This window comes from Hemitrygon akajei, chromosome 5 (assembly GCF_048418815.1).
Source record: "Hemitrygon akajei chromosome 5, sHemAka1.3, whole genome shotgun sequence".
Lineage (NCBI taxonomy): Eukaryota > Metazoa > Chordata > Chondrichthyes > Myliobatiformes > Dasyatidae > Hemitrygon > Hemitrygon akajei.
The window spans coordinates 149,797,882-149,824,688 of NC_133128.1; the positions used below are offsets into that span (position 1 = coordinate 149,797,882).

At 41.4% G+C, this 26,807-nt stretch overlaps 1 protein-coding gene across 1 annotated transcript; it reads left to right on the forward strand.

The window, feature by feature from the left end:
• The first annotated feature begins 783 nt into the window (after nucleotides 1-783).
• On the forward strand, nucleotides 784-4,470 carry LOC140728315 (gamma-crystallin S-1-like). The gene is made up of 3 exons (XM_073046855.1): nucleotides 784-909; nucleotides 996-1,238; nucleotides 4,113-4,470. Exons 1-3 carry the CDS (start codon nucleotides 901-903, stop codon nucleotides 4,386-4,388), a joined length of 528 nt encoding a protein of 175 aa, XP_072902956.1. The 5' UTR covers nucleotides 784-900; the 3' UTR covers nucleotides 4,389-4,470.
• Nucleotides 4,471-26,807: the final 22,337 nt, after the last annotated feature.

A 26,807-nucleotide genomic window follows, 5' to 3' on the forward strand; every position in this document is an offset into this window, starting at 1 on the left:
ACACACCGAAAACATAAAACAGATCAATTAATAATTCAAAACAGGAATGGCTGCTTATTTTTTACCTTTTAGCTCATCAGGATTACCCAAAAGAGACTGTGAAGAAATCTGTGAAGGGTAACACAGCAAAGATGGCAAACAATTTAGGAACAGGAAACTCCAATGAACAGCATGGTCAACGTCAAGTTTATTATAATATGCACAAGTACATGTCTGCACAGATACAAAGAAAAACTTACTTCCATCAGCATCACAGACACACAGTTATTATGAATGTGTCACTTGGTATAATAGTGATCAGTATAATAATAATAATAATAATAATAATAATAACAATAGTAGTACAATCAGTTTTAGTGATGTTGTCTTAAAGATAAATCTTGACCATGAAGCTTATGGATAAAACCTCCACTCATGGTTAAAGAGGGGCATCTGTTTTCTTAAATATGGACCACCTAAATTGAGGCAACTCCAACGAAGATTATCTCCTGAGATCTGTGTCCCTTGTGTCAGGGAATAATTTTGCAACTACGAAGAGAGAAAGATAACAATCCTAGAAGCAAAGTAAAATGCAAAGATAAAACAAAAAACGGCAGCATCAGTGCTGTGACTGTCCTGCACAGAAATGCAGCATCAACATTTGTTTGTGGCCCAGAACAATTAGAACAGCATTAAAGCAGAATTAAAAGAATCAGAGGGCATGTAAAATCCTGAATCAGGGAGTTTTGTCTACAGTGCCAATAGCTTTTGTTTTAACTTGGCCATTTTGCTGATATATACTGCTGTAATTATTAGAATAACAAAAGCATTGCCTACTGTGGCATTTTGCTTCAGCTTATAAATACCGAGCTACATGAAGCAGTGTGGTGTCAGGGTTGCTCTTCCACTGTGCAGTCCAACATGGGAAAGGTATCATTTTATTTTCAGATTTGCCAATAGCGTTTTCATCAGGTAAAGAAATTGATTGCTTACCTGTGTCATTTAATCCCCCACAGATCATCTTCTACGAGGACAGGAACTTCCAGGGTCGGCACTATGAGTGCAGCTCCGACTGTGCTGACCTCTCCCCTTACTTCAGCCGCTGTAACTCCATCCGTGTTGACAGTGACTGGTGGGTGTTGTACGAGAGACCCAACTACATGGGATACCAGTATGTCCTGAGCAGGGGAGAGTATCCTGACTACCAGCGCTGGATGGGATTCAATGACTGTGTCAAGTCCTGTCGCAGCTATCCAGAGGTGAGCAATTTAACCTTCAGTCTGAAATTATGGTGAACATTTTGTAGGTTAGTTTATCAACAATGTTCGGTTTGTTTATGTAGTTCAGTCTCGGGCAATTAACTTATTGTTAAAAAACCTCCTGGATTGATTTCATGATTACTTTTGACATTCTCATTTCCTGTTCTGGTGATGAATCCATACTATAGGATATAAGACCGAAATGTGGTTTGAACCAACAAATGTCATTAGTATAAGCAAGAAATAATCTCTATCCTCTATTGGAATTTCCTACAACAGTTATTAATTATCAATAAGCACAACTGGTGCATAGATTTGTAGATCAAGGAGACAGAAAATCATAAACTGTGGGTAGGCTAACTCTCAGAGATTGACTGTGAAGGGCTGTTTGCAGGTAAAGGGACATCTAACAAGTGGGAGAATAGTAAACGAGATATAACATGAATTCAGGGCCAGCATGTTCCCATTAGAGTGAAGGGCAAGGCTGGCAAAATTAGAGAACCTTGGTTGATGAGGTATGCTGGGGGTCTGATCAGGAAAAAAGAATGAAGCATGTCCAATTTGCATCCGGGATCAAACATGTCCCTTGTGCAGCACATGAAATGTGAGGGTACACTTCAGTAGAAAATTAAGATGGTAAAAAGGACCATGAGATATACCTGCCATATAAGACAAAGGAAAATCGTATGCAGATACTTTAGGCTCCGAAGAGCAAAAGGGTAGCTAAGGAGAGAGTAAGTTCCCTTGAGAGTCAGCATATTAATCTGAAAATAGGCGAGGTCTTAAGTGAATGTTTCTCTTGATTGCTACTATTGATTATAATTAATGTAGAGAAGGACGTTAAAGATGGATACATCTGTTGTACACTGGCAGTTGTATTGTAGGGTTTTATGGGAAGCAAGGGAGGAGATTTTTGTATCTTTGATATGTACAGGTGAGATACCAGAAGATTGGAGGACAGATAATGTTGTGTTTTTATTTAGGAAGGGATTCAGGAATAAGTGAGGGAACTGCAGGCCAGTAGTTAGTAGCGAGAGAATTATTCGGAAGGATTCTGAGTGACAGGAGGCACCTGCACTTTGGACAGGCAAGGACTGATTAGGGATAGTCTGTGCGGCTTTCTGCATTGGACATCATGACTTGCAAATTTGATTGATGTTTTTGAAGAGGTGACCAAGATGATTGATGAGAGCAGGATGGTAGATATTATCTACCTGGACATTAGCAAGGCCTTTGACCAGGCCCCATATGGTAGGCTGGTCTGAAGGGTGAGATCACATGGACTCCAGGATGAGTTAGCCAGTTGAATACAAAATTGATGCAGATGACACACAGTGAATGATAGGGACCTGGGGAGTATTGTTGCACAGGGAGACCCTGCGGTAGAAGTTGAAAATGGCAAAGCAACTAGATAGAATGGTGAAGGAGGTAGATGTCATGCTTGCCTTATCAGCCAGGCTTTGAATAAAATCTTGAGCCATCATGTTATATTTGTACAAGGTATCGACTAGGCCGTATTTGGCACTGTGTCCTGTTCTTGTCACCACGCTATAGGAAGGCTGTTATTAAACTAAAGGGGGTGTAGAAAAGATTCACAAAGATGTTGCTTTGATTGGAGTGTTTGAGTTATATGGAGATATTGGAAAGGCTGATAGGAGTGTCCAAAATTAGAAGGCATAGGTTTAAGGTGAGAGGGAGGAAGTTTTAACATGGTGCTAAAGGGTAAATGTTTAACATGAAGAGCAGTTGGTATCTGGAATGAGCATCTGGAAGTGGTGGAGGCAGGAACAGTAGTGATATTAAAATGTCATCTGGACAGGTATTTGAATGAAATGAATATGGAATTAATGCAGATAAGTGGGATTTGTATAGACAGAAATGATAATCAGCGTAGACAGGGTAGGCTGAATGGCTCATTTCCATGCTGAAAAACTATGTGTAATGACAACTGCACTCACTTCTGCACCCCGACACTCTCAAACTTCCAGCATACCACTACTGTCTTCCACAGTGAAGACTGATGCAAAATACTTCTTCAGTTTGTCCACCATTTCTTTATCTCATTACTACTTCCCCAGCATAATTTTCCAGTGGTCCAATATCTATTCACAACTCTCTTTTACTCTTTACATACCTGGAAAAAACTTTTAGTATCTTCTTTGACATTGTTGGATGGCTTACCTTCATATTTCTTCTTGATCTCCCCTTATGGCTTTTTTAGTTGCCTATTGTTTTTTTTAAATTACCAAGTCATCTAACTTTCCACTAATTTTTCTTCTATTATATGCCCTCTTTTTTGCTTTTACGTTGGCTTTGACTTCCCTTGTCAGCCATGGTTACATCATTCTGCCTTCAGAATACTTCTCCTTCTTTGGGATGTATCTATCCTGTGTTTTCTGATCAGCCAATGATGATCTTTTGTCACCCTTGCTAGTGACCCCTTCCAATCAACTTTGGCCAGCTCTGCTCTCATGCCTCTGTAATTCCCTTTACTCCGCTGCAGTACTGATACATCTGACTTTAGCTTCTCTCTGTCAAATTGAAAGATGGAGCGCAAGATGCTCAATATTACCCATAACAATCCTGATGTACCTTCATTTGTAATGTATGTTTGGTTGGGATGTTGCGACCACAATATGCATAAATGCCTTAGAGCTTTGTCTATTCAGTGATCAATGTGATGGTAGGAGACTACAAAACAATGAATGATCAATACTCCATTTCTTAATTTTGTTGAAAAACTTTTGATCGCTGCTGATAGATTTGTGTTGCTGTATTTCAGATTTCTTTTTGGGGAGCCATGGAATTGTAATTAATGTGAGACACACATGTACTTACTACAATAGCTTGAATGTTGTGTATTTTATGTTCCAGTACCGAGGGGGCACCTACAGGATGAGGATTTATGAGAGGCCTGAATTTGCAGGGCAGATGATGGAATTCATGGAAGACTGTCCCTCAGTCTACGATCGTTTCCGTCACCGTGACATCCACTCCTGTCAGGTGATGGATGGTTACTGGATCTTCTATGAACAACCTAGCTATAGAGGCCGACAGTACTTCCTGAGACCTGGAGAGTACAGGAAATATACTGACTGGGGCGGCTACAGCTCAACTGTTGGGTCCTTCAAGTGCATGAGGGACTTCTAGTTCCTTTTTGCAAAGTATATTTTCAAATGATGACAAATTCTAAAGCACAATAAAATGTCAATCCTATCGGATGCATATCAAATTGTGATGAAGTGTCTCTTGTACCTCTCCATTTTTGCAATCTTACATATACGTTAGTAAGGGTGATATACATTGAGAACAACTTTGAAAACTACAAAATACGCAGTAACAAAGAATCCCACACAAGAATCTTCACCTAAAGGATAGGTTTTCATGTTCAAAAGTTCAAAGTTCAAAATAATTTTATTATCACGTACATATATGTCACCACATACAACCTTGAGATTCATTTTCTTGTGGGCATACTCAATAAATCTATAATAGAATAATAACCATAATAGAATCAATGAAAGACCGCACCAACTTGGGAATTCAACCAGTGTGCAAAAGTCATAAGCTGTGCAAATGCAAAAATAAAGAAATAATTATATAAATAAATAAGCAATATATATTGAGAACATCAAATGAAGAGTCCTTGAAAGTGAGTCCATGGGCTGTGGGAACATTTCAAAGATGGGGCAAGTGAGGTTGAGTGAAGTTATCCCCTTTGGTTCAAGAGCCTGATGCTTGAGGGGTAATAACTATTCCTGAACCTGGTGGTGTGAGTCCTGAGGCTCCTGTATCTTCTTTCTGGTGGCAGCAGTGAGAAGAGAGCATGGCCTTGGTGGTGGGAGTCTCTGATGATGGATGTTGCCTTCTTGTGACAGTATTTCATATAGATGTGCTCAATGGTGGGGAGGGCTTTACCTGTGATGGACTGGGTTGTATCCACTACTTTTTGTAGAATTTTCCTTTCAAGGGCGTTGGTGTTTCCATACCAGGCTGTGATGCAACCAGTCTATATACTCTCCACTACACATCTATAGAAGTCTGTCAAAGTTTTAGATGTTAAGCCGAATCTTTGCAAACTTCTAGGGAAGTAGAGGTGCTGCTCTGTTTTCTTCATAATTGAAATTACATGCTGGGCGCAGGATAGATCCTCCAAAATTATAACACCGAGGAATTTAAAGTTGGTGACCCTCTCCACCTCTGATCCCCCAGTGAGAACTCTGACTTTCTCCTGCTTCAGCCAATAACCGGCTCCTGGTCTTGCCGACATTGAGAACAGGTTGCTAATAAGTCACCACTCAGCCAGATTTTCAATCTCCCTCTTATGTGCTGATTCATCACCACCTTTGATTCAGCCAATGACAGTGCTGTCATCAGCAAACTTGAATATGGCATTGGAGCTGAGCTTAGTCACGCATGATGCTTCCTGCCATTTTTTATGCTATCATGAAAAACACATATAAAGAGATTGTATGAACCAAATTAAGACATACGTATGCAGTGAGTACTCCAGGATACAGGTGCTACAGGTATGACAAAGGTACATGGAGAAGGTACTGCTACTTTTTAGATAAGTGAGGAGGTAACAACAGTACTTAAAGATGACATTCTTGATGGAATCGCCCTGTGCGGCTATATGGGTTGAACTTAGAGACAAGGAGGGGAGGGTCATTCTAGTGGGGCTGAATTATAGATACCCCGATTGTCAGGTGTAACTTCAGGGTATGTAGTGAAATTGCTCTTAGCTGTTTGAATATTAGATCTGTATTAGTGGGAGATTATAATTTCATCAGTCATTGACTGGTCTATCCAGTGTATCAAGGGCCTAGATGGGATGGAATTTGTGAAATTTGTTCAGTAAAGTTTCCTGAATCAACATGTAGAAGGGCTGACTCTACAGAGTGCAATAGTCTTCCTTTTCTTAGGGAATGAGGTAGGGCATGTAACCGGAGTGGCAATCAGACAGCAGTTTGGCTCTGGTGACCATAATTCTATTAGTTTTAAGGTGGTGATGGAAAACGATAGGGCAGATCTACAGGTCAGGGTCCTAAACTGGAGTAGGGATAATTTTGGTGGGATTAGGTAGGATCTAGCAGTGTTTAGGTGAGCCTGGTGAAGGGAAAGGAACAAGTAGCAAGAGGGAGGCTTTTAAAAAGTGTGTCATCAAGAGTCCAGGAGCAGCATGTTCCTATTAGGAAAAAGAGTAAACTTAGTAAGTTTAGGGAACCTTGTCTCACAAGAGTTTTCAAGACTCTGGTCAAGAACAAGAAGAAAAAAATATATTGGCTTTAGAATTTTGGGGATGAGTGAATTCTTTGATGATTATAAAAAGATTAATAACACTCTTAAGTGTTAAATCAGTAGGGCAGAGAGCAAAGAGAAAGTATGAGATGTATGTAGCAGGTAAGATTAAGGAAAATACCAAGAAGTTCTACAGCTATATTATGAATAAAAGGGTGGCTGGGGACAGAATATGTCCCCTTAGAAATCAGTAGGGTTGCCTATTCTTGAGCTGCAGGAAAAGGGAACGATTTTTAATGAATATTTCTATTCTGTGTTTACATGCATATCTCTAGGAAAGGGAAATTTGCAGTCTTATAACACACAAAGGTAGGTAAATAACCAGGGTCTGACTGTGTGGATCATGGGACTTTGTAAGAGGCTAGAGAAGAAATTGTGGAGGCCTTTGTGCAGATATTTGCTTCAGTATTAGCCACTGGTAGAATTCCCAAGACTGGAGGGTGACTAATGTTGTTCCATTCTTTAATAAGGATGGCGAGGTCAAACCATGGAACTATAGGCCTATCAGTCTGACATGAGCAGTGGGGAAGTTAACTGGAAGGAATTCTGAGGGACAGTATTTGAATAGACAAAGTCTGATTTGGAGGCATCAGCATGGCTTTGTGGGTGGAAAGTTGTGCTGAAGTTTATGAAGTGGTAGGTGAAACTGTAGATGAGAATAAGGCAGTGGATGTTGTTTATTTGACATTAGAATGGCCTTTGACAAGGACACACATGGTAGGCTGGTCTGGAAGGTTAGGTTCCATATAATCCATAGAGAGATAATTACATGGATTCAAAATTGTCCCGGAGGTAGGAAGCAGAGGATGAAAGGTGAAGGTTGTTTCTCAGAATGGAGTTTGGTGACTAGTGCTGCACTGCAGTGGTTGGTGTTGAACCCTTGTTAATCATTAGCTATACAAACAATTTGGATACAAAGACCAGTAAGCTTGCTGATGACATGAAGTGCGAAGGTGTTGTTGATAGTGAAGAGGGTCATCATCCATGACAAGGGGATCTTGATTACTTGTGGAATTAGGCTGAAAAATTGAAAGTGAATTTCAATGTAGGCAAATGTGAGGTGATGCATTTCAGAAAGTCAAACCAGCATAGTACTTGCACCATGAATGGTAGGACACTAGGGAGTGTAATAGAACCTAGGCCCATAGGAGTACAAGTACATAGTCCTTTGCAAGCGGTGTCACAGGTAGACAAGTTGGTAAAAAAAGAGACCTTTAACATGTGGCCTTCATTAGTCATGCCACTGAGTATAGGATTTGCAACATTATATGTAGTTGGATAAGTCATCGGTGAGGCTACACTAGTAGCAGTGTGTACTGTTTAAGTCAGTCTGTTATAAGGAAGGCATGGCTAACCTGGAGAGAGTGTAGAAAGATTTATGAGGATTCTTCCAGGACTAGAGACCTTGAGTTATAGCGACAAGCTGTCCAGGGTAGGTCTTTACTTCTCAAAGCACAGGAGGATGAGGAGAGAGAGGCATAGATAATTCGAATGGTAGCACTCATTTCCCCTGTTAAGGGGTATGGATTTAAGTTTGAGAGGCAAAAACTTCAAAAGTGACCTGAGGGTCAACTTTTTCATGCAGAGGGTGTCAAGTGAATGGAATGGCTTCCAGAGGAAATGTTTGAGGCAGCTATAATATTATAACTTGACAAGCGCTTCAATGTCCATATTGGGTTGGAGCTTAGAGGGATATGTGCTGAATACAGAAAGGCTGGACTAGCTGGTTGGGCACAATGGTCGGCATGGACTCGTTGGGCTAAAGGGCCTGTATTTGTGCTATACTGTTCTTTGACACTTTGTGTCAGGAGCCATGGCACAGATATGGTTACCGCCCACAGGCCTCTCTCCTTTGATAACAAAATCTCCAAAGCTCTGTGTTTACAGTTCACTATATGCACAAGTACATCACAAACTACACCTCTTGGCAACATTGTATTAAAGGAGCAGGAGATGGCTAATCAACCTTAAACCCTTTTCCATCACACAAGGCTGATCTACAACCTAACTCCATACACCAAGATTCATCCTACCACCTACTCACCATCAGGAAGGAGCTACAGGAGCATCAGGACTAGGACTTGTTCACTGGGTCACAGCTTCTTCCTTCAGGCTGTGAAACTAATGAATACCCTGCCACTACCGAGGTTTTCTCACTAAGACAGCGAGCTGTACGCTTCACAGTTTCCCTGTGCTGTTCACAACATGCATTTTGAATTATATTTTATTAACTTATTGATGGCAACATTGTGTTTTATTCAGCTGTATGTGATATATATTTTCTGCGTGCACCAAGAGGAACATTGTTCCATTTGGTTATATGTATGTACAGTCAGATGGCAATAAATTTGAACTTGAACTTGAATCAAGCTTTCCACCTATAAAAAAATTAATCGTAGATTTAAAATTAACAATTAACATTTGCCATATTTGGAAGAGGGCTACACATTTTTGATCACCCAGTGTGCCCCGTCATCACTTTTGAATGGCCTGTATTCAGCATAGAGTCTCTGTGACCTTCCCCATAACTCTACAATACAATTAAGCCAATTCTCTCGCTCTTCCAATCAGTTTCTCTTAGTATCCTGAAAATTCCCAAGAAATCACCTTCTTACATCAACCAAGCTGGGAATCTATTTAAAAAGCATGGTACTTAATACAAAATCAAATGAGCGCTGATGACAATGAAAGGACAAGTGGTGCTTTGACTTCGACACAGTAAGACTACAATATATTTCATCGCCTGTCTGCATTTTGGTTTCACAACAGTGAATTCAGGAAAAAGTAGAATTAAATGTTGCTGGTCACAGCCAAAAAGTTTGCCAAGCACTTCATGCATGAACGATGTACTTTGCACATCAGTATATCTGAATCATGAAATGCTACCAGGGTCCAGATTAAGTTAACTATTTGATGTCTAACAGGCAAGATCAATTGTATATAATCAACTAAAATTCAAAACATTTTTGCTCAACCCTTCAAAGTTAGGAGCATTTAAATTTGCTCACATCATTTTTGCGTTGAAACCACAAACTTAAAGCCATTTATTTTATTTATTTCTCATTACCTCAATTACTTTGAATTCTGAAATGAATTTAGATTACTGATACACACACAAAGTGCTGGAGGAACTTAGCAGGCCAGGCAGCATCTATGGAAGAGAGGATCTACAAACAGATCTACTAACTACTGTATTGATCATACTTTTTCTGGACAATGATCACTGCAATCACTAGCCTGTAACTTTCCTTTCAGAGTTGAACTTTGAACGGCCGGTATAACCTGACAATTTTTCTGGTGTGGTCCTTCTTGAAGGTGAAGGACAGTTGCAGAATGGCGTGTGTGGATGAATCAAGGTGGCAGGGCCCGGGCCTGAGAGTGAGGAAAAACCAATGCTGGAGCAGACTAGGGGCCGATTCATAGCAGCAGATTGAAGTGAAGCAGATTTGCAGCAGTGGTGGGGCTCAGTCCTGAGAGCATAGTGAAGTACCAGGGCCCAGATCCAAGAGTGAGGGACGAACCAATAATTGGCTGATTTAAGCAATGGGCCAGAGGCAAGGGACGGGCTAGTGTTCAGCTCAATGTAGAATGAGGTTTACTCATCTCTGCATTTGTTACGTACCCCGTAACTGGGTCACTTACCAGCAAAGATAGCGAGGTCCATTGAAGTCTGATGGTACTAATTTTAACAGTATTTATTAGTAAAGATACACAAAAATAATATCAATGCAAACATACAGATAATATACGTTGTCAATACTAAATCTAAAGGTGCGGGTATAATAATAATCAATAAGAAATAAGCTCTATCGTTGTCTAGGGGATAATGAATTGTCCAATGGAAATGTACAGTTCACTGCAGTTCCACAAGCTGCCGTCTTTTGGTTGTCGCTGTGTTGCACTTTATTGGAGAAAGAGAGAAATAGGAATAGAATGGGAACAGTTACCCTGCGGGTTTTCCAACCTTTATGAGTTCGATCCGTCGGAGTCTTGTTGGGGGTGGCCGTTCACTTGTGGCCTCTTCTTTAGCTAAAGCTGTTCTTCCGTGGTAAGGCCGCCAATCCCAGGCAAGGGAAGGACGCACACGAGCCCCCCACCGGCTGTCGCTATTAAACGCTGTCACAGGATTTCTAGCGTTTCTTCTGGTGCGTCTGAGGGGCTGTTCCCACAGACCCTCTTTTTATCCTGACTCACAGGGGCTCAGGTGTCAATCAGGTTGGGATGAGGCAATCCCTCCACCAACCTCCCCCTCATTTCATTGCCTGGGGCGTCGATGCATCGTACAGGATGCAATACACAAGTCCGTCTCCAAGAGACAATAGCCGGCATCAATGGGTCCCCCTCTCGGAGGCCAAGACACATTCCAACGACTTGTGGATTCTGCATGTCTTTCTCTCATTTCCTGGGTCTCCTGAATTGACTCAATAGTGATCTTGCGATTCTCACAAAGGAGGGGGCTACCCCGCACCCTTCGGCCCCGCAGAGCTGTGGTACATTCATAACACATTGAACTAAGGCTGTGACCTACAACTACTGGGCTCCTGCACTGGTTTCTTGGCTGCAAACTCACTTTTGTGAACTTTAGTAGTGAATGTTATTTGCTTACTTTTTTATTTTTTACATGATTTTTTCTTTTTTTTTTGCACATTGGGTGTTTGATGGTCTTCCATTTTAATGGGTTCTTTTGGGTTTTGTTTCTTTGTGGCTGCCTATAAGGAGACAAATCCCAGTGTGGTATCCATACTTTGATAATAAATGTACTTTGAACTTTGAGATTTACCTGGCTAATTTCTGGGATGAGCAATTTATCTTACCAATGTCTAATATGATTTACTACCTCATCTTGAATGCAAAGCAACTGAACCTTCTTGGTCAACCTCACATGTGAGAACTTGTCAAATGCCTTGCTGAAATCCATATAGACAACATCCACTGCCTTGCCTTCATCAACTTTTCTGGTAACATTCTTGACAAAGTCTATAAGATTGGTTAGACACAACCTACCTGCTAGGATATTAGTTGCCCTCCAGTTCACGTGCAAACTGTGTCTTCTGTACTGGTTCCAGCTTCCCTGGAAGAGAGCCCAATGATCCAAAAACCTTATACCATCCCTTCTACACCAGCTCCTTAGCTATTTATTAAAATGTATAATCTCCCTGTTTCTGGCCTCAGAAGCACATGGCACAGGTAGCGATCTTGAGATCACAACCCAGGAATTGCAGATATCATACCATAGAAGCACATTGCTTCTGAAGATTATTTAATAACACTAGCTTCTCTTATCCTCATTTCTCATCTTAAACTATAAGCTTTGATGCTCCATCTGTTCTAACAGATATTTACTCTAATGTATTCTATATCTTCTTTATATGAAAGTAAAAGATCTGTTCTACATAACCCCATTGTTTTCCTAAATGATGAGCGGTGGAAAAATGCTGGTTATAATTTCTGACAATCTGTGACAGAATATTGATCTGATATTGCATTGATTTTATATTGCATTGCAATGCCTAGTGGGAACAGGAACTTTAATTGCTTGGTTACATAAGTATAAAATTGCCCTCTAAATTTCTTCTTGACAGTTGCAAATTAGTAATTTATTTCCATAGTTTAATGTTGCTATATATAAAATAAATTATTTTGGCATTCTTTTTTAGTAACTTAAAATTGTTTGCTGGGAGTGACAACACAATAAAATGCTGACAGAACATTTTGAATATTTCCAATTGACTTTTTCATCGAAGTCATTAAGAATGAGGAGGCATGTAAAATGAGCTATAGATTTTACATAAATTGAAACACACCCATTTATTTTATTTCAGTCTCATTATCATTTGCAATATGGGATATTTTTAGCATGTAAACTTCTTATATTTCGATAGCATCTATTGGGAACCAATCTACAAAATTTTCAAAGAAATTTATCCAATCACATATCAAAACAGGGAAAGTTCTTGATTCCTCCATTTGCATAATCAAAAATGGGCTCATAGAAAACCAAATTCACACTGATTGGATAGGTATATGGACAGGAAAGGAATGGAGAGTTATGGGCTGAGTGCAGGTCGGTGGGACGAGGTGAGAGTAAGCGTTCGGCACGGACTAGAAGGGCTGAGATGGCCTGTTTCCATGCTGTAATTGTTATATGGTTATATGTTAAAAGCCAAACTTTGGTGGACAGATGATGGAATGCACTGATAAATGCAGCTTTATTATTGCTTCCCTTACCATGGAATCAATCATGCCAAGTGCTTGTGGTGCCCGGGTTTTCTATAGCATCCTAATTTTAGAGGATGTCAGTAACTACTGGAGAGAGGAGAGTACAGGTGCTACACTGACTGGGATGTGAAATTTCCCACCATGGTATCCTGTCGCTGTTGTGTTATTACATGTGTACCTAATACAGAACTTCATTTCCCAGTGTGCAAGTGGTTCACTCGAAACCAGGAGTAATGTTGGGGAGCTGGTTGTACGCGCTCAGTGTGGAGTTAGAAGCCATGTACTTTAGTTGGCATGAGTACTAAACACGGAGAGTAAATGTACCACAAGCATTTAAGAAAGAGACGCTCAGCTTCAACAGAGAGAAGCTGCCAATCAGAGGGCACGTTGTGTTCTGAAGCTGCCACTGTTCACTGAAATCATCAAGAGAGACTCAGGTGAAAGCCTAAAAATTCTACATAGATAAGCTAAGCACGTACACATTTTACCTATACAATCTAACTGGAAATGCTTCAAACAGCGATTCACTATATATCTAGCAGTGATTAGAAGCCTAGGGGCAGATGAAATATCAAAATAATCTATCTTTTTACCTGTAATTTGTGAAGAATCTTTGGACATCTATAAGAGCTTTCAAATTGATGGAACAACCTTCTCATTGGATACTCTGATGACTAGTTGAGAAGTATTTTGTCCCAAGTAAAAGCATCACTTTTGAGAGATATACAGTCTTTTTCCTGTGACCAGAAACAATGTGCTAGCTTTGACCAATACTTAGCTGACCTTCACACACTTAGTAAGACCTATGAATTTGGAGATTTGAGAGACTCAATAGTCAGAGACAAAATAGTTTGAGGAACTTCAAATAAAGAGCTCAGAAAAAGATTTAATACAGAAAAAGGGTGTGGGTATGTGTTGGGCAGGAGAGACCACACTATTACAAGCTAAGGAGCTGCACAAGGCAGAAACAACAGTGCATGCTGTGAAAGCAGAGGGGCAGAGCACAATATATTTGCCAAAGCAGCAGCATAGCAAAGAGGTAGCCTCAAACAGCAATGACAACAAATATGAAACCAGGCACACCCCAAGGAAGCGTCCTGCTTATGGAAAGTCCTGCAATAATTGTGGGAAAAGGAATCATTTTGCAAAGTGCTGCAAAGCTGAGGCTACCAAGAAAAAGGTGCATACATTTGCCGAGGAAATGGAGGAAGTCTTTGTGGATTCTCTACAGACTGCTGGTGTTGGTAAAACAGAATGGATTGTTCCAGTGACTGTGAGTGAGACAATAATTCAATTCAAGCTTGACACCAGAGCCCAGGTAAATCTGTTATCCATCTGTGATTACAGGACTCTCAAATTAAGAGCAAGATTTACGCAGTGAAATTAAAAATGATAGGTTACACTTGAGAGTACATTCCAATAGAAGGGGGCCGTGCTTTACCTTCAAGCACAAGGGGCAGCATCTGAAAGCACAGCTACAGATTGTAGAAAAGAGAGTACAGCCGATATTAAGTCTGAGTGCATGTGAATAGCTCAACCCAAAGGAAAGAGTTTTGGTAGTGACTTTGCAGACCAAAAATGATCATGCAATACTCATAGATAAGTACACAGATGACTTTGAGGGGCTTGGATACTTACCTGATGCAACTCGAAAAACCCTGTGTCTTCCAGTTAAATGAGAGAAGCACAAGTATTCCACTTTCCATAGACATCTTTACCAGCTACATCAGCATGACAGTCAGGATACTAGTGCTAAACAGGGTGATTATGATGAAGAAGTTGCCAGTCTTGTTTCCACATCATGCAGCTTTGGTTCAAAATGTATCTCTCATCAAGTTCCAGTTAAAGACTGGAAATCAAGAATATTTCCATGATCATCTCCAGAGTTGAAGCGGAAATGTAAAAAGGAAGATGGAAAGACTACACAGGCCCCAAGGTGAGAACAACAGCACCAAATCAAAACAGACCAACAGGAAGAGTAGCTATCAATGAGATGCAGGTTACAGACGGAGCTCTGTGAATTGAAACAGAGTGAATTGAGACAGAATGAATTGGAACTTGTGTAAAGACTCACTGATCACATGGATGTCGTCCAGGACTCCATTATAAGGCATGTGAAATGAATTATGGTCACACGGCAAGAACAAGTACGCAGACAAACAAATAGGTCTTGGCAGAAGCGTGTGAAAGAAAGCAACATGTTGATCAGAATTCCCTAAAAGACACCAATATTAACACAGCAAATGAAAGCAAAACATCTGTGAAACAAATAGCAGACCGAAAGGAATTATTAAACTACTACAGAGATTGATGAGTGAATAAGGGACTGTATTTGCTCATTACAATTGAAGTTAATGTAAATATCTTTGTTAGAAAGCATTATATTTCTTTCAGGTTTATGAGGTCATAGCATTGTGTTTGTTTTCTTTAAAGGGAGATGATGTGTTATTATGTGTGTACGTAATAAAGACCTTTAGTTCCCAGTGGGCAATGCAGGCAGTTCTCTCAGAACTGGGAGTGACGTTGGTGAGCTGGTCATGCCCACTCAGTGTTGAGCTAGAAGTTATGTACTGTAAATAAATATGTGCTAGCATAAAAATCCACCTGAAATTTGTCTTTGTTAAAGAACAAACATAACAGCTGTATTGCAGAGTTCTAGCAGATCGCTGTACATGATCCTTCCTTCTTTCCATCTAGGTTTTTTCTTTAAAGTCAGAGTTTGTGAGGAGCAATGTGTTTGAATTCTGTTTCCTTTATTGGCATCATACTTAGCCCTCAGCAGGTTTTGAAGTTTAAAAATGGAGTGTTAAGATATGAAGTTTAAATCATTAATCTTTGTAAATCATATTTTTTCAAAACTAAATATTCAAGCAAAAAAAACTATGTATTTAAAACTGGTGAGCATTAACTGATTAAAAATGATTCCACTCTCTGCAAGCTAAACTTTCATATGTGTAAACATAATAAAGATCATCAAGAAGTGAACATTTAGAAACTAAAATAAAACTTAAATCATTGATATTTTGTGTTCCAAATATAAAAATAATACATAATTTAGGTTCAGAATTCCCACAGAGAAAACCCATACATTCCACGGGGATAATGTACAGATTCCTTACAGATAATGTTGGAATTGAACTCTGAACTCTGACGCCCCGAGCTGCAATAGTGTCGCGCTAACTGCTGAGCTTCCAAGGTTCTGCAATGGTGCACTGTCAAAAGAAACTTATCTGCTGTCAATATTTTGGAAGGTGCTAATTCTGCTTGACATAAAACCATGAAATAGTTAAAATGTCATTAGGTCAGTAAGGGATTGTGGGGAAAGAGATGGAATTTTGCAGGTTAGTGGCCTGCCTTTACATTTGTAGAGGTCTGAATTTCCACTGACAAATGGTCCAAAACAATTGTAAGCAGTAGCTGATCTTGTTGGGAGCTGTACATCTCTTAAAGTCTTCATAGAATTTTTACCAACTGATTCTCACAATATTCTCAAGTAATGGAGGAAAAAGCTGTTTGACAATTGCTGTCATTGGTTTCATGTCTCTCTCATAGATTTTCAAAGTGCATTGTATTCTGTCTTCAAGATTTCTTTTAGTTTCGCAATTATTGATTGCTCTTTTTCTATAATTTAAAAGCTTATAAAATGCAAACATGATCACAATGACAGTCACTCCAGCTCAGTCCCCACATTCCTACCATGGCACCAGTGTGGTGTAATGCAATCGTTTCCAGAATAACTTTATAATTATTCACTGGCATTGCAGTCGCAGTCAGTTATCTCACTCTTAATCCCTTCTGTATCATGGAGAAGTCACAAGAAATGGTTAAAACGTGTTTGCATTAACTAAAGTGAGCACAGAATGTCGCAAAAAGGAGCAGAAGGATAGTGACCAGTAAAAGTCCTTTAGTTCAGTTAATTGAGGGATAAATTTGGCCAGGGCATCAACTTTAAATCACCTATTTTTGCCCAGAGTGCCGGTGAAAAGATAGACACAACTTTTGATGAACACGTTATCTAAAAATGTACCTTTGGCAGACCAGCAACTCTGCACTACAGTAGTTTGTGGTCAAGTCCATTAGATGAACCCATAATAGTGTTGTACAGTGTGCAAACAGACCATTTGGTTGACCAAGTCCACATCAATCATCAATCACCCATTTACACTAATCCTGACATTCCCATATCAGCTCCAATTCTACCACTCACCATCACAGTAGGGGCAGCTTATAGTGGCCAGTTAACCCATCAGCCTGTGTATCTGGCATTGTGGGAAGAAGCCAGATCAGCCGCAGGAAACCTGTGTGGTCACAGCAAGAATGCGCCACACTAGAGGTGAGGACTGAACCCAGGTCACTGCAGCAGTGCTGCCAGCTGAGGCTTTGTGCCTTTTAACTTAGAGGCAAGAATGCACTGCAGCAGTGAAGAATGGTAAAACCCACATCAACCTTTCCTTCCCCTCAACTCGTTTTTCTTTACAGGATTCAGCTATGAAAATTAAGTGCAAGAGCACTCTGTTTTGTTTATTTAAAGAAAAATGCGATCCTGAACTCAAAGGTTTCTAAAGTGAACATTTATGGAAGTTCTGACATTACAAGCATATCACACAGTCTGGAGAACATGGGGATAATCATGCTTAGCCCTGGGCTGTCAGCTTAGTTGTGGGTGACTAGAAAGCACTGCAAATGCATAGCTGCAAGTAACTGGAGTTGCAATGATTCTCTAATTCTCAGTGACTAGGTGATGAAAGATGAGGTGAAGTCAACTCAGAAGCTGTTGTATTACTTCATAGGTATCCTGAAATTTAAAACACATGCATGATTTAATCATCAATTTTGTACTTCAATTAATTTACAGGTTGAAATACTTCTTTCCATTTGACAGGTCTGGAGACTGAAGGATGGAAAAAATCTAAAAGTAATGGTCAGACAATGTCAATATACTGTGAGCTATTTTAATCTAGCTGAATGATAAGAGTTACCCATCAGTTGTAAGGTAGAACAGCTGTCCCGTTTAAACCTCAGTCTGCTTGCCTTAGTACAATTGTCACCATGCAATGTCTGTTGTACATGGAGCCAGCGTACCTGTTGGCACAGCTGGGAGCAAGGGCTGGAGAATGGTGTTCTCCTTCCACCATTTACACTGGGTTTCTGGGTGCTGCTAACATGCAAGACTCCCTGTAACATCCCAATGCTCCTTCTCCACTCGGAGATATCCTACTTTGTCGGGAAGGATTTGAGAAACCCCTTGAATCAGTTCCTTTGCCCTCCAAGTAGCCTTTCACCACAACAAGGCTTGGAATCTGATATTGGACATGTGAGCAAGGTGGCTTGTTCATTGGAGCTGAATGAATATAATTCAACATTCAAAGTATATTTATTATCAAAGTATGCATACAATATTCAACCTTGAGATTTGTCTCCTTATAGGTAGCCACAAAACAAAGAAACCCAAAAGAACCCATTACAAAAGATGACTGTTGAACACCCAGTGTGCAGAAAAGAAAACAAATCTGTAAAAAATGAAAGAAACATTCAGAACTGAAGGTCATGAAAGTGAGTTACAAAGCTAGTAACAGCCGATCCAGGAGCCCGTTAGTTCAGGACACAGCCTCAATTCAGCACAGAGATGAGTAAACCTCGCGAGCAACAAGTTGAACACTGGTCCATCCCTCTCCTCCTGCCCCAACACCTCGATCTTTTCAATCTGGCCTGGCGCTTCAATCGCCCGAACAGCACTATCAGACCTGGGCCCTGATGCTTTGGTACATTTTGATACGTTGTTGGGCCCAGGACCCACAGCCTCAATTCTGCCCATACCCAACCTTTTCAATCTGGCCCGGTGCTTAAGTTGGTCAAACATCGGCATGTTCCTCGCACTCAGGCCAGGGCCCTGCTGCCTCGATCCTCCCTTGCCTCACTTCTACTGTTTAGAATTGGCTCTGAGTCTGCCCCAGCAATGGCCATACATTGGCTCATTCCTCAAGCCCAGGCTCAGCCCCCATGTCTCAACAGTCCTGCACCTTCGAGATTTCAGTTCACACTGCAAAACTGCCAGATCGCACTGGTGGTTCAAAGGCTCAACTCCGAAAGGGACTTTACAGGCTATTGATTACAGTGATTATTTACTATATAGAGTAGTTTGTAGCTTTGTTTGCAAGTCGTCACCAGCACCATTTTAAACCAGAATTCAGGGTCTAAAGGCTCCATGCTGAGGAATTCAGCTGCAGGGCAGGCACAATCATTGATTCAACTACCTGCCAGTGGATAGGGAAAATTTGACAGAGGGATTTGGTGGGAATCCCCAATGCTTTGAGGACTGTCTAAATCTTACAGAAATGCAGTGAATGCAGCAGCCCAAGAGACATATGCTTTCATGGAGAGGTAGATCCTAAATCTTGAATATCAGTCCACAATTTTCAGCATTTCATCATGGACCTTTGTTGGAAGTATTGTGGTGAGATAGAATGAAGAAAGTATTGGTTAATGATGCAGCCTGTCTTGATTTTGGTCAATGCGATTAGGTCTAGTTTGGACTCACTGGTTAATCTCAAACCTATCTTGCCATAATGTAGCAGGCATTAGTGGGAGGTGAACATGTTCTACAGCCCTTCTCAACTGACAGAGTCAAAGGTTTTAACTCAGTCAAGAGAAGGTGAGATACAATGGACAACGTTGATCCACATTTATCTCTTGGCCATGGAGTCACGAAGTTTACAGCACTGAAGCAGGCCTTTTAACCCACCACATACATGCCCATATAGTTCACTAGTTCCATTTAATATCAGAGAGATGTATACAATATACAGCCTGAAATTATTCTTCTTCGCAGATATCCATGAAAACCGGGGGGGGGGGTGAAGAGAGGGGAGAGGAGAGAGGGGAGAGAGGGGAGAGAGGGGAGAGAGGGGAGAGAGGGGAGAGAGGGGAGAGAGAGAGAGAGATCCACTGTTCCCAACGTACTGTTTTCTCCCGTGAAGCTTCATTCGACGGCCCCAGCAAAGAATGGGCTTGTCCACAGAACCGCGAAGCCTCTGAACCTCAAAGGCACACTTGTCTTCTAGGCCATGTCCTTGTGATCTTGAAAAATGGCTGGTCATGAGCACCACCCCCACACCGAAGCCGGTTCCACCACAGCAACGAACCGATGTCTGAGTGTAACTCTAGGTCAGGTTCTCTGACAGAACCCTATCCACCCGGAAAAGGAAAAAGCGAGTCATTAAAGGTAGAGATTAAGCTGTTTCTGAAGATGAGCTCGAAGGAGTCCCTTAAGCGCCATCGTAGCTCCGCCCTTCGTTTCCCACATCACGACTGTGCCTTGGCATGTGGACATGTGGTGCAAAACAGATCCAGATGCACAGAAGTAACTGAAATTTAGAGCAAGGTATTTTGGTCGCTAGGAGGAGGAGATTGAGGAGACCCTGGTAATGACATTTTTTTGTGTTGGGCAGCAGGGAGATTCCTCCCAGCTATCCCAATCAAATTAGTAATGATGACGACATGTCCTACTCTGCCCAGTCGCATGACTGACAAAAAGGGAATAAGAAGGTTCTCCCAGTGGAGTCCACCTTCTGAAATAAATGCTTTGAGCATGGTCTTGTTTTCATCAACATTCTTCGTCTGAGAGAAAAAGTGATGGTGGTCTCAGGACAATAATTCCAATTCAGACACCTTCACCAGCTCGATTGTGTCAATGTCTGAGATGGGGAGAGTTGGAGAGAGAGATGGGGGAGAGGGTAAGAGACTAGGGGGGGAGAGATTGAAGGAGGGAGAAAGACTGGGGGAGAGAGAGGGGGAGAGGGGGGAAAGGGGGGAGAGAGAGGGGAGAGAGGGGGAGAAAGGGGGAAGAGAGGGGGAGAGAGAAGTGGGGGAGAGAGAGGAGAGAGAGAGGTGTGACAGAGAGGAGGAGGGGGGAAGAGAGAAAGATCATGATCACTTGAACTCTCATAGATACTGCTGACAAATAAATCTGCTTTCTTATCTCCATCAACAGAGTAACAACAGTAATACAGAGCTTTCAGAATATCGAAGTTGAAACCTTCAAGAACACCACAAAGTCAACTCTCCACAGACAGCTCCTCCTGACCTGGAAACTCTTGATGAGCTGGAGCTTCAAACTGTCCAAACATTGTCCGGACTGGCCTCAGGTCCAGCATAATTAGAAGCTGTGAATAGACTCTTGATTCCATACCAGAAAACACATAGACTGCTTCAATGAGATACACCTGGGGATTCAGGTGCTAATTAATTGCAAAAAGCATGATGTTCTTGAATTGGAAAGTTTGCCACATCTCATGGGAAAGGATGATGCTCTATAGGCAGCTGAAAGATAAGATCGAATAGATCGGCTGTTACACAAAGATAAGATGGTGGATAGAGCACAGGAGACTCAACAAGTTGCTGATGGCTCTGACATGCATGGGTTCTTCAGCCATCTACTCATCAGCCACTACTCTGTTGACAGCCTCGAGTAGAAGTGAAGTTATCAAGCTGAGAGAGGCAGTCAGCACCAGCTGGTAGAAATACCTCAAGGAGCTCCTCGACTATTTCACTTCCTTCCATCACAGACTTCCTGACCCACCTCTCAGCTGTCACTAATTAATTTGGAATTTTTTTTAAAAAATAGCCAAATAACAAGGCTGCAGGGGCAAACTGCGTTCCCACAGAAATTCTAAAACTTGGTGGCAAGAAAGTTCAGTCACAAAATCACCCCCTCTTCCACTCACTAGGTGGAGTGCTAACCATTCTTTTGAAGAAAATTGAAGTCAAAGTAAAGACACATATGTTCCATTCTTACAATTGTGTTGCCAGCTTTATTCTTTTACAGCCTCATGCAGAATTCTGAACTGCCAAATGACTTTCCTCTTCGTGTGCCTAAACTGTGCCTGGGTTCCTGGATGATAGGGGTCTTTAAACTGAGGAACAGGTGTCAGCAGAGCATGGGGTCTTTTGTTAGTCATCACTTCAGCTCAATAGTGAAAGGATGTGTTGGACCTGGTACTGGAAAATTAGATTCACCTGATGGACTTGCTTCATTTGAGTTCTTCCCACAACTGGCAGCACCAGAGTGAAATGTGCCTTCAATATTGTTGAAAGAAGCAGGTTAGCCAGGTAGACCTAAATGTCAAGTCCATGTATAGAATTGCCACAGTGCAGGAACACGTGTTTGAGATTGAGAAAAAGCTACACATGGGCTCGTAATTCTGAGGTGTAGGCAGAAAAAAGACCTGCAGACTTGCTAATGGCAGTATGGTCTTCTGCAACAAAGCTAGGTTACATTGATAGAGTAAGGAGGCTCGGCAGCAAAACAGCAGCTTGTATGAGTTCTGAAGACAGAAGGGCAATAGGAGGCCCTGCCATGGGTCACAACCAGCCTCAGAATATTATTTTTCCAGAAAACTGAATGTTATAAACACAAGAGATTCTGCAGAAGCTGGAAACCCTGAGTAACATTTTGTGTGTGTAGTTGCCTTAGGGTTGGGCACATTGCACAAAGAAACTGACCCTTCAAACATCAGTGGTCCTTGTTATTCCCAGAAATAAGGAGGCAAGTCCATGGATCAGATCTACTGGGACACACCAGTGTTGATGCAGATAATGAAGGAACTAAGGAAACTCAATGGAATTTATCACAAAACCAAAATGAACAGGTTAGGATGGTATGTTCATTGAGCAATTAAGTATAAATAACCTTTCACTGAGGCAAACAAACAAATATTGGATACTTCATAAGGAGACAGACTCAAAGTTAAGGGCAGAATCAACAGCTGGTTGTCTCAGAAGAATAGTCAGTCCAGAAACTATCACATTGTGTATTTTAATCAGCAATCCTGGGTGGAGACTGGTTTAAGTCACTTGGATTTTGTTTTGCAAAGGATTATGTCTTTGAGGAACAAGGGATTTAGAAGCCATACACTGTGGGTGCTCCACCCACCATCAGGTGGCCTTGGAGGTCTACGACATATTACAGGAAGAGACATTAGTAGACAAGGGAAAGAAAATGGCATTGAGAATGTGACAAGTACTATCTTGATGAATAGAAGGCATATTTTAGAAATTACAAGAGAAGGGCCAACAGCTCAGTGTTTTTGGAAAATGGTAATGTTCACTCAGTCACAAGCTTGAGGAATCTGTATTTAGTCACCAGGTGAAGCTAGAAAGCTGATCTTTGGGAGCTACCGGAACAGTCATCAGCTGCAGAAAAGGTTTCAGATGACAGTGTTCAACAAGTGGGCATTACAAGGGTAATGCAGGGCTTTGGAGGGAGAAAGTCCTGCTGCTGGGAAGTTGGTGGGGTGGTATTGAGGAGGAGAGGAAACTGTTCATGTTTCAAACTACACTATTCTCCGAAGTGAAGGTGATTAAATCACGTCGCAGAGAGCACATCCCAGGGAAGCACTGGGGTCATGATTTGGTTGAAGCCTTTCACACAAAGTGATGTTGGCTCAAGGAAATAATCAAGGTTGCCAGGAAGAATCAAAGATCTGGGTCTTGTGCAGCTCTAGAATCTTAGGTTGTTGTGTTTATGAAACCAGCAGATGAAACGGTTGCAGCGTCACTGCAGGAGTGGAGCCAAGGTACAGAGAAACATGATAATCCATGTTGTGCACCATATATCCTAAAGAATGGTACCCATACAGTATATGGAAAGATTTGAATACATTATTACAGCTGAGGTTGCATTATGATGAATGATCATGCAAATAATAAACCTGAGGGTGACAAGATGAGGAAAATGTAGATAGAGGGACCCTCCCCAAGTGGAAACTTGAACAGCAGAGTCCAGAGCCACAAACTAATTCATCAAGATGTACCACTGACACTTGAGTGGGAGCAGGTCAAGGGTGCTGTGGATTTCCAATGTGATACCATGATCAAAATACTGTAGAGAGAGACAAATTAAGGGAAGGCACAGACAAAGGAAGGCTGTGAAAAGCATTCTACAGAATCTGTAAATGTTTACTTAATTACATAATTTTGTATTTGCATATAGCTGCTTATTGTCATAATGCATGAAGATAGTAGATTTCATGAGATTGATATTGAATTTTATTAGAGAAGCATAAAATAAATATGAATTTACCATTATAAAGTGAGTGTACTGCATGGCATCGATAGACTGGTGAACAAGAAACTGATGTTCCTTCTGAGTATGGCTACCTATGATTAAGAATGTTAGCTCTGCCTAGTAGGAGTAAAGGCACTTGCAGCAAAAATAAGGAAAATCATCAAATACAACAATCACATAGTCCATTCCCAAACTATATATCCACTGCAACCTCAGGACATTTAATAAGTTCTCTGGCAATTTGCTACAGAGGATCTGTTGTGACACAGATTAAGGATTAACTTTATTTGTCACCTGTACAATAAAACATACAGTACAGTAAAACAGGAGTTCTTCCATCAAATCATATCAGTGAGGATTGTGTTGGGGCAGCCCCCAAGTGCCATCATGCTTCCAGCTGCAACGTAGCATGCCCACAACTTACTAACCCTAACGCTAACCATGTGTCTTTGGAATGTGGGAGAAAACTGGAGCACTTGGAGGAAACACAAGTGATCTTATAGAGAACGGACAAACTCCTTACTGACAGCGGTCAGAATCAAACCCCAATCGGTGATCTCTGCAATTACACTAACTACTACACCTACCGTGACCAGTAGGGATGTCACAGGTCTTCAGCAGAACCTGTGAAGCAACCTCACAAAACGCCAGCTCCTGAAGCACAGTAACTAATCCTTCCTTCCCGTGGCTATTGGTTCACCATGAACCTGCTTAGGGGGATCACCAAAAAACAGCTACATCCTTGCCACTTCTTTGGTAAAGTGAGGTGCAAGCTGCTCCTCCCTCCCCCACTTATTTTGCCCTTCTCCCAAGAGAGCCGTTTCCTTGGCCGTTACTTCCATCTTCAGATTCTGTGCTTGGCAGGTAACTTAATGTGGGCTAAACTGGTATCTAGAATCAGAGGTGTGAGAAGGTTTCACACGTAGTGGCACAGGAAATCAGTCACAGGCTCTGTCACTGAATGTGCTGAAGTGATTCATGTAGAGAGAGGACAGAAAGCCAAGATACCCAAGTATAGCAACAGCATATGAACAGAAGGGTTTATTAAGTACTTTCAGCATGCTCTGTGAAATTTGCACCAGAATGATTATAGAACATAGAACATAAAAAACCTAGAGGACAATACAGGCTGTTCAGCCCACAAAGCTGTTTCCCCATGGGGATGAATAAAGTATCTATCTATCTATCTATCTATCTATCTATCTATCTATCTATCTATCTATCTATCTATCTATCTATCTATCTTACCTTAGAAATTACCTAGGGTTACCCATAGCCCTCTATTTTTCTGAGCTCCATGTACTTGTCCAGGAGTCTCTTAAAAGACCCTATTGTATCCACCTGCACCACCGTCGCCAGCAGCCTATTCCACGCACTCACCACTCTCTGCATAAAAAAACTAACCCCTGACATCTCCTCTTTACCTACTTCCAAGTACCTTGAAACTGTGCCCTCTCATGCTAGCCATTTCAGCCCTGGGAAAAAAACTTCTGACTATCCACATGATCAATGCCTCTCATCATCTTATACACCTCTATCAGGTCACCTCTCATCCTCCATCACTCCAAGGAAAAAAAGCCAAGTTCACTCAACTTATTCACATAAGGCACGCTCCCCAATCCAGGCAACACCCTTGTAAATCTCCTCTGCACCCTTTCTATAGGTTCCACATCTTTCCTGTAGTGAGGCAACCAGAACTGAGCACAGTACTCCAAGTGGGGTCTGACCAGGGTCCTATACAGCTGCAACATTACCTCTTGGCTCCTAAACTCAATCCCACGAATGATGAAGGCCAATGCACCGTATGCTTTCTTAACCATAGAGTAAGCCTGCGGAGCAGCTTTGAGTGTTCTATGGACTCGGACCCCAAGATCCCTCCGATCCTCCACACTGCCAAGAGTCTTACCATTAATACTATATTCTGCCATCATATTTGACCTACCAAAATGAACCACCTCACACTTACCTGGGTTGAACTCCATCTGCCACTTCTCAGCCCAATTTTGCATCCTATCAATGTCCTGCTGTCAGCCCACCACACTATCCACAACACTTTTTATATTTCATTGTGTCTGACTTTCTGCTTCATTATATCCTCTGCTGGCTGCCTGTTCTCTGACCAGCATTTTGATGGTGGCCTCTTCCATCAATACCCTTGGCTGCAGTGGGGCAAGCCATCTCCCATTCTAGAATCTTGCTTCTGTTCTGTTCAACCTCCTAGAAATCTCCCTTCACTTACAAGTGCGCAGAGGTGGTCTCACAGAGTGCACTTGATAGTAGGAAAAAACAATCAGGGTATCTATATATATGTGGATTATACAGAGTACCAAATAATCCGACACATGGCATGTTTCCTGCCTTTCATATTTCAATGGAATGTACAAATAACCCAGGCCCCCTGACCTTTCGATACAGTTAGTGAGTTATTCAGCCCACAGTGCGTAGGCTGGTCTGTGATCTATTAGATACAACTTTTAAAAGTGATGACTAAAGACCTTAATTTACCACTCATTATCATTTACAAGGGCAGAAACCTCCAGTAGGGCACTGACTGTGTAGATGTGTTTGCCACTTGCAGAAGATTTAGTTACATCTCACTGAAACAGAAAATTCTGAGAGTGATTGATAAGTGTGATGAAGAGAGGTTTTAATCTCTGGGTGGAATGATTAGAACTCATGGCATAGGCTCAGGATAAGAGATCAGCTATTTTGGATTAAAGGTGGAAAACATTTCTTTACATCAGAAGTATGAATTCAGTCCTTGAGTGGCTGCACAGTTATTGAGTGTGCTTGAAGCTTTGATTGGTGGATTTTGGATTCCAGCCAGGGAAAATAGGGTTGCCAGGAACATGGACTTAGCATACCAGGTCAGCTATAATATTAATGAACAGCATTACTTGAGGGGTAATTTGATGCACTGCTGTTTCTTTTGTCTGATGTAGTATGTAGCATATGAGAAACATCCCTTCTCTCAGCCTGGATGA

Coding starts and splice junctions, on each gene's coding strand:
- LOC140728315 (XM_073046855.1), top strand. Junction 1,239..4,112: donor CCTGTCGCAGCTATCCAGAG/GTGAGCAATTTA, acceptor TTTATGTTCCAG/TACCGAGGGGGCACCTACAG.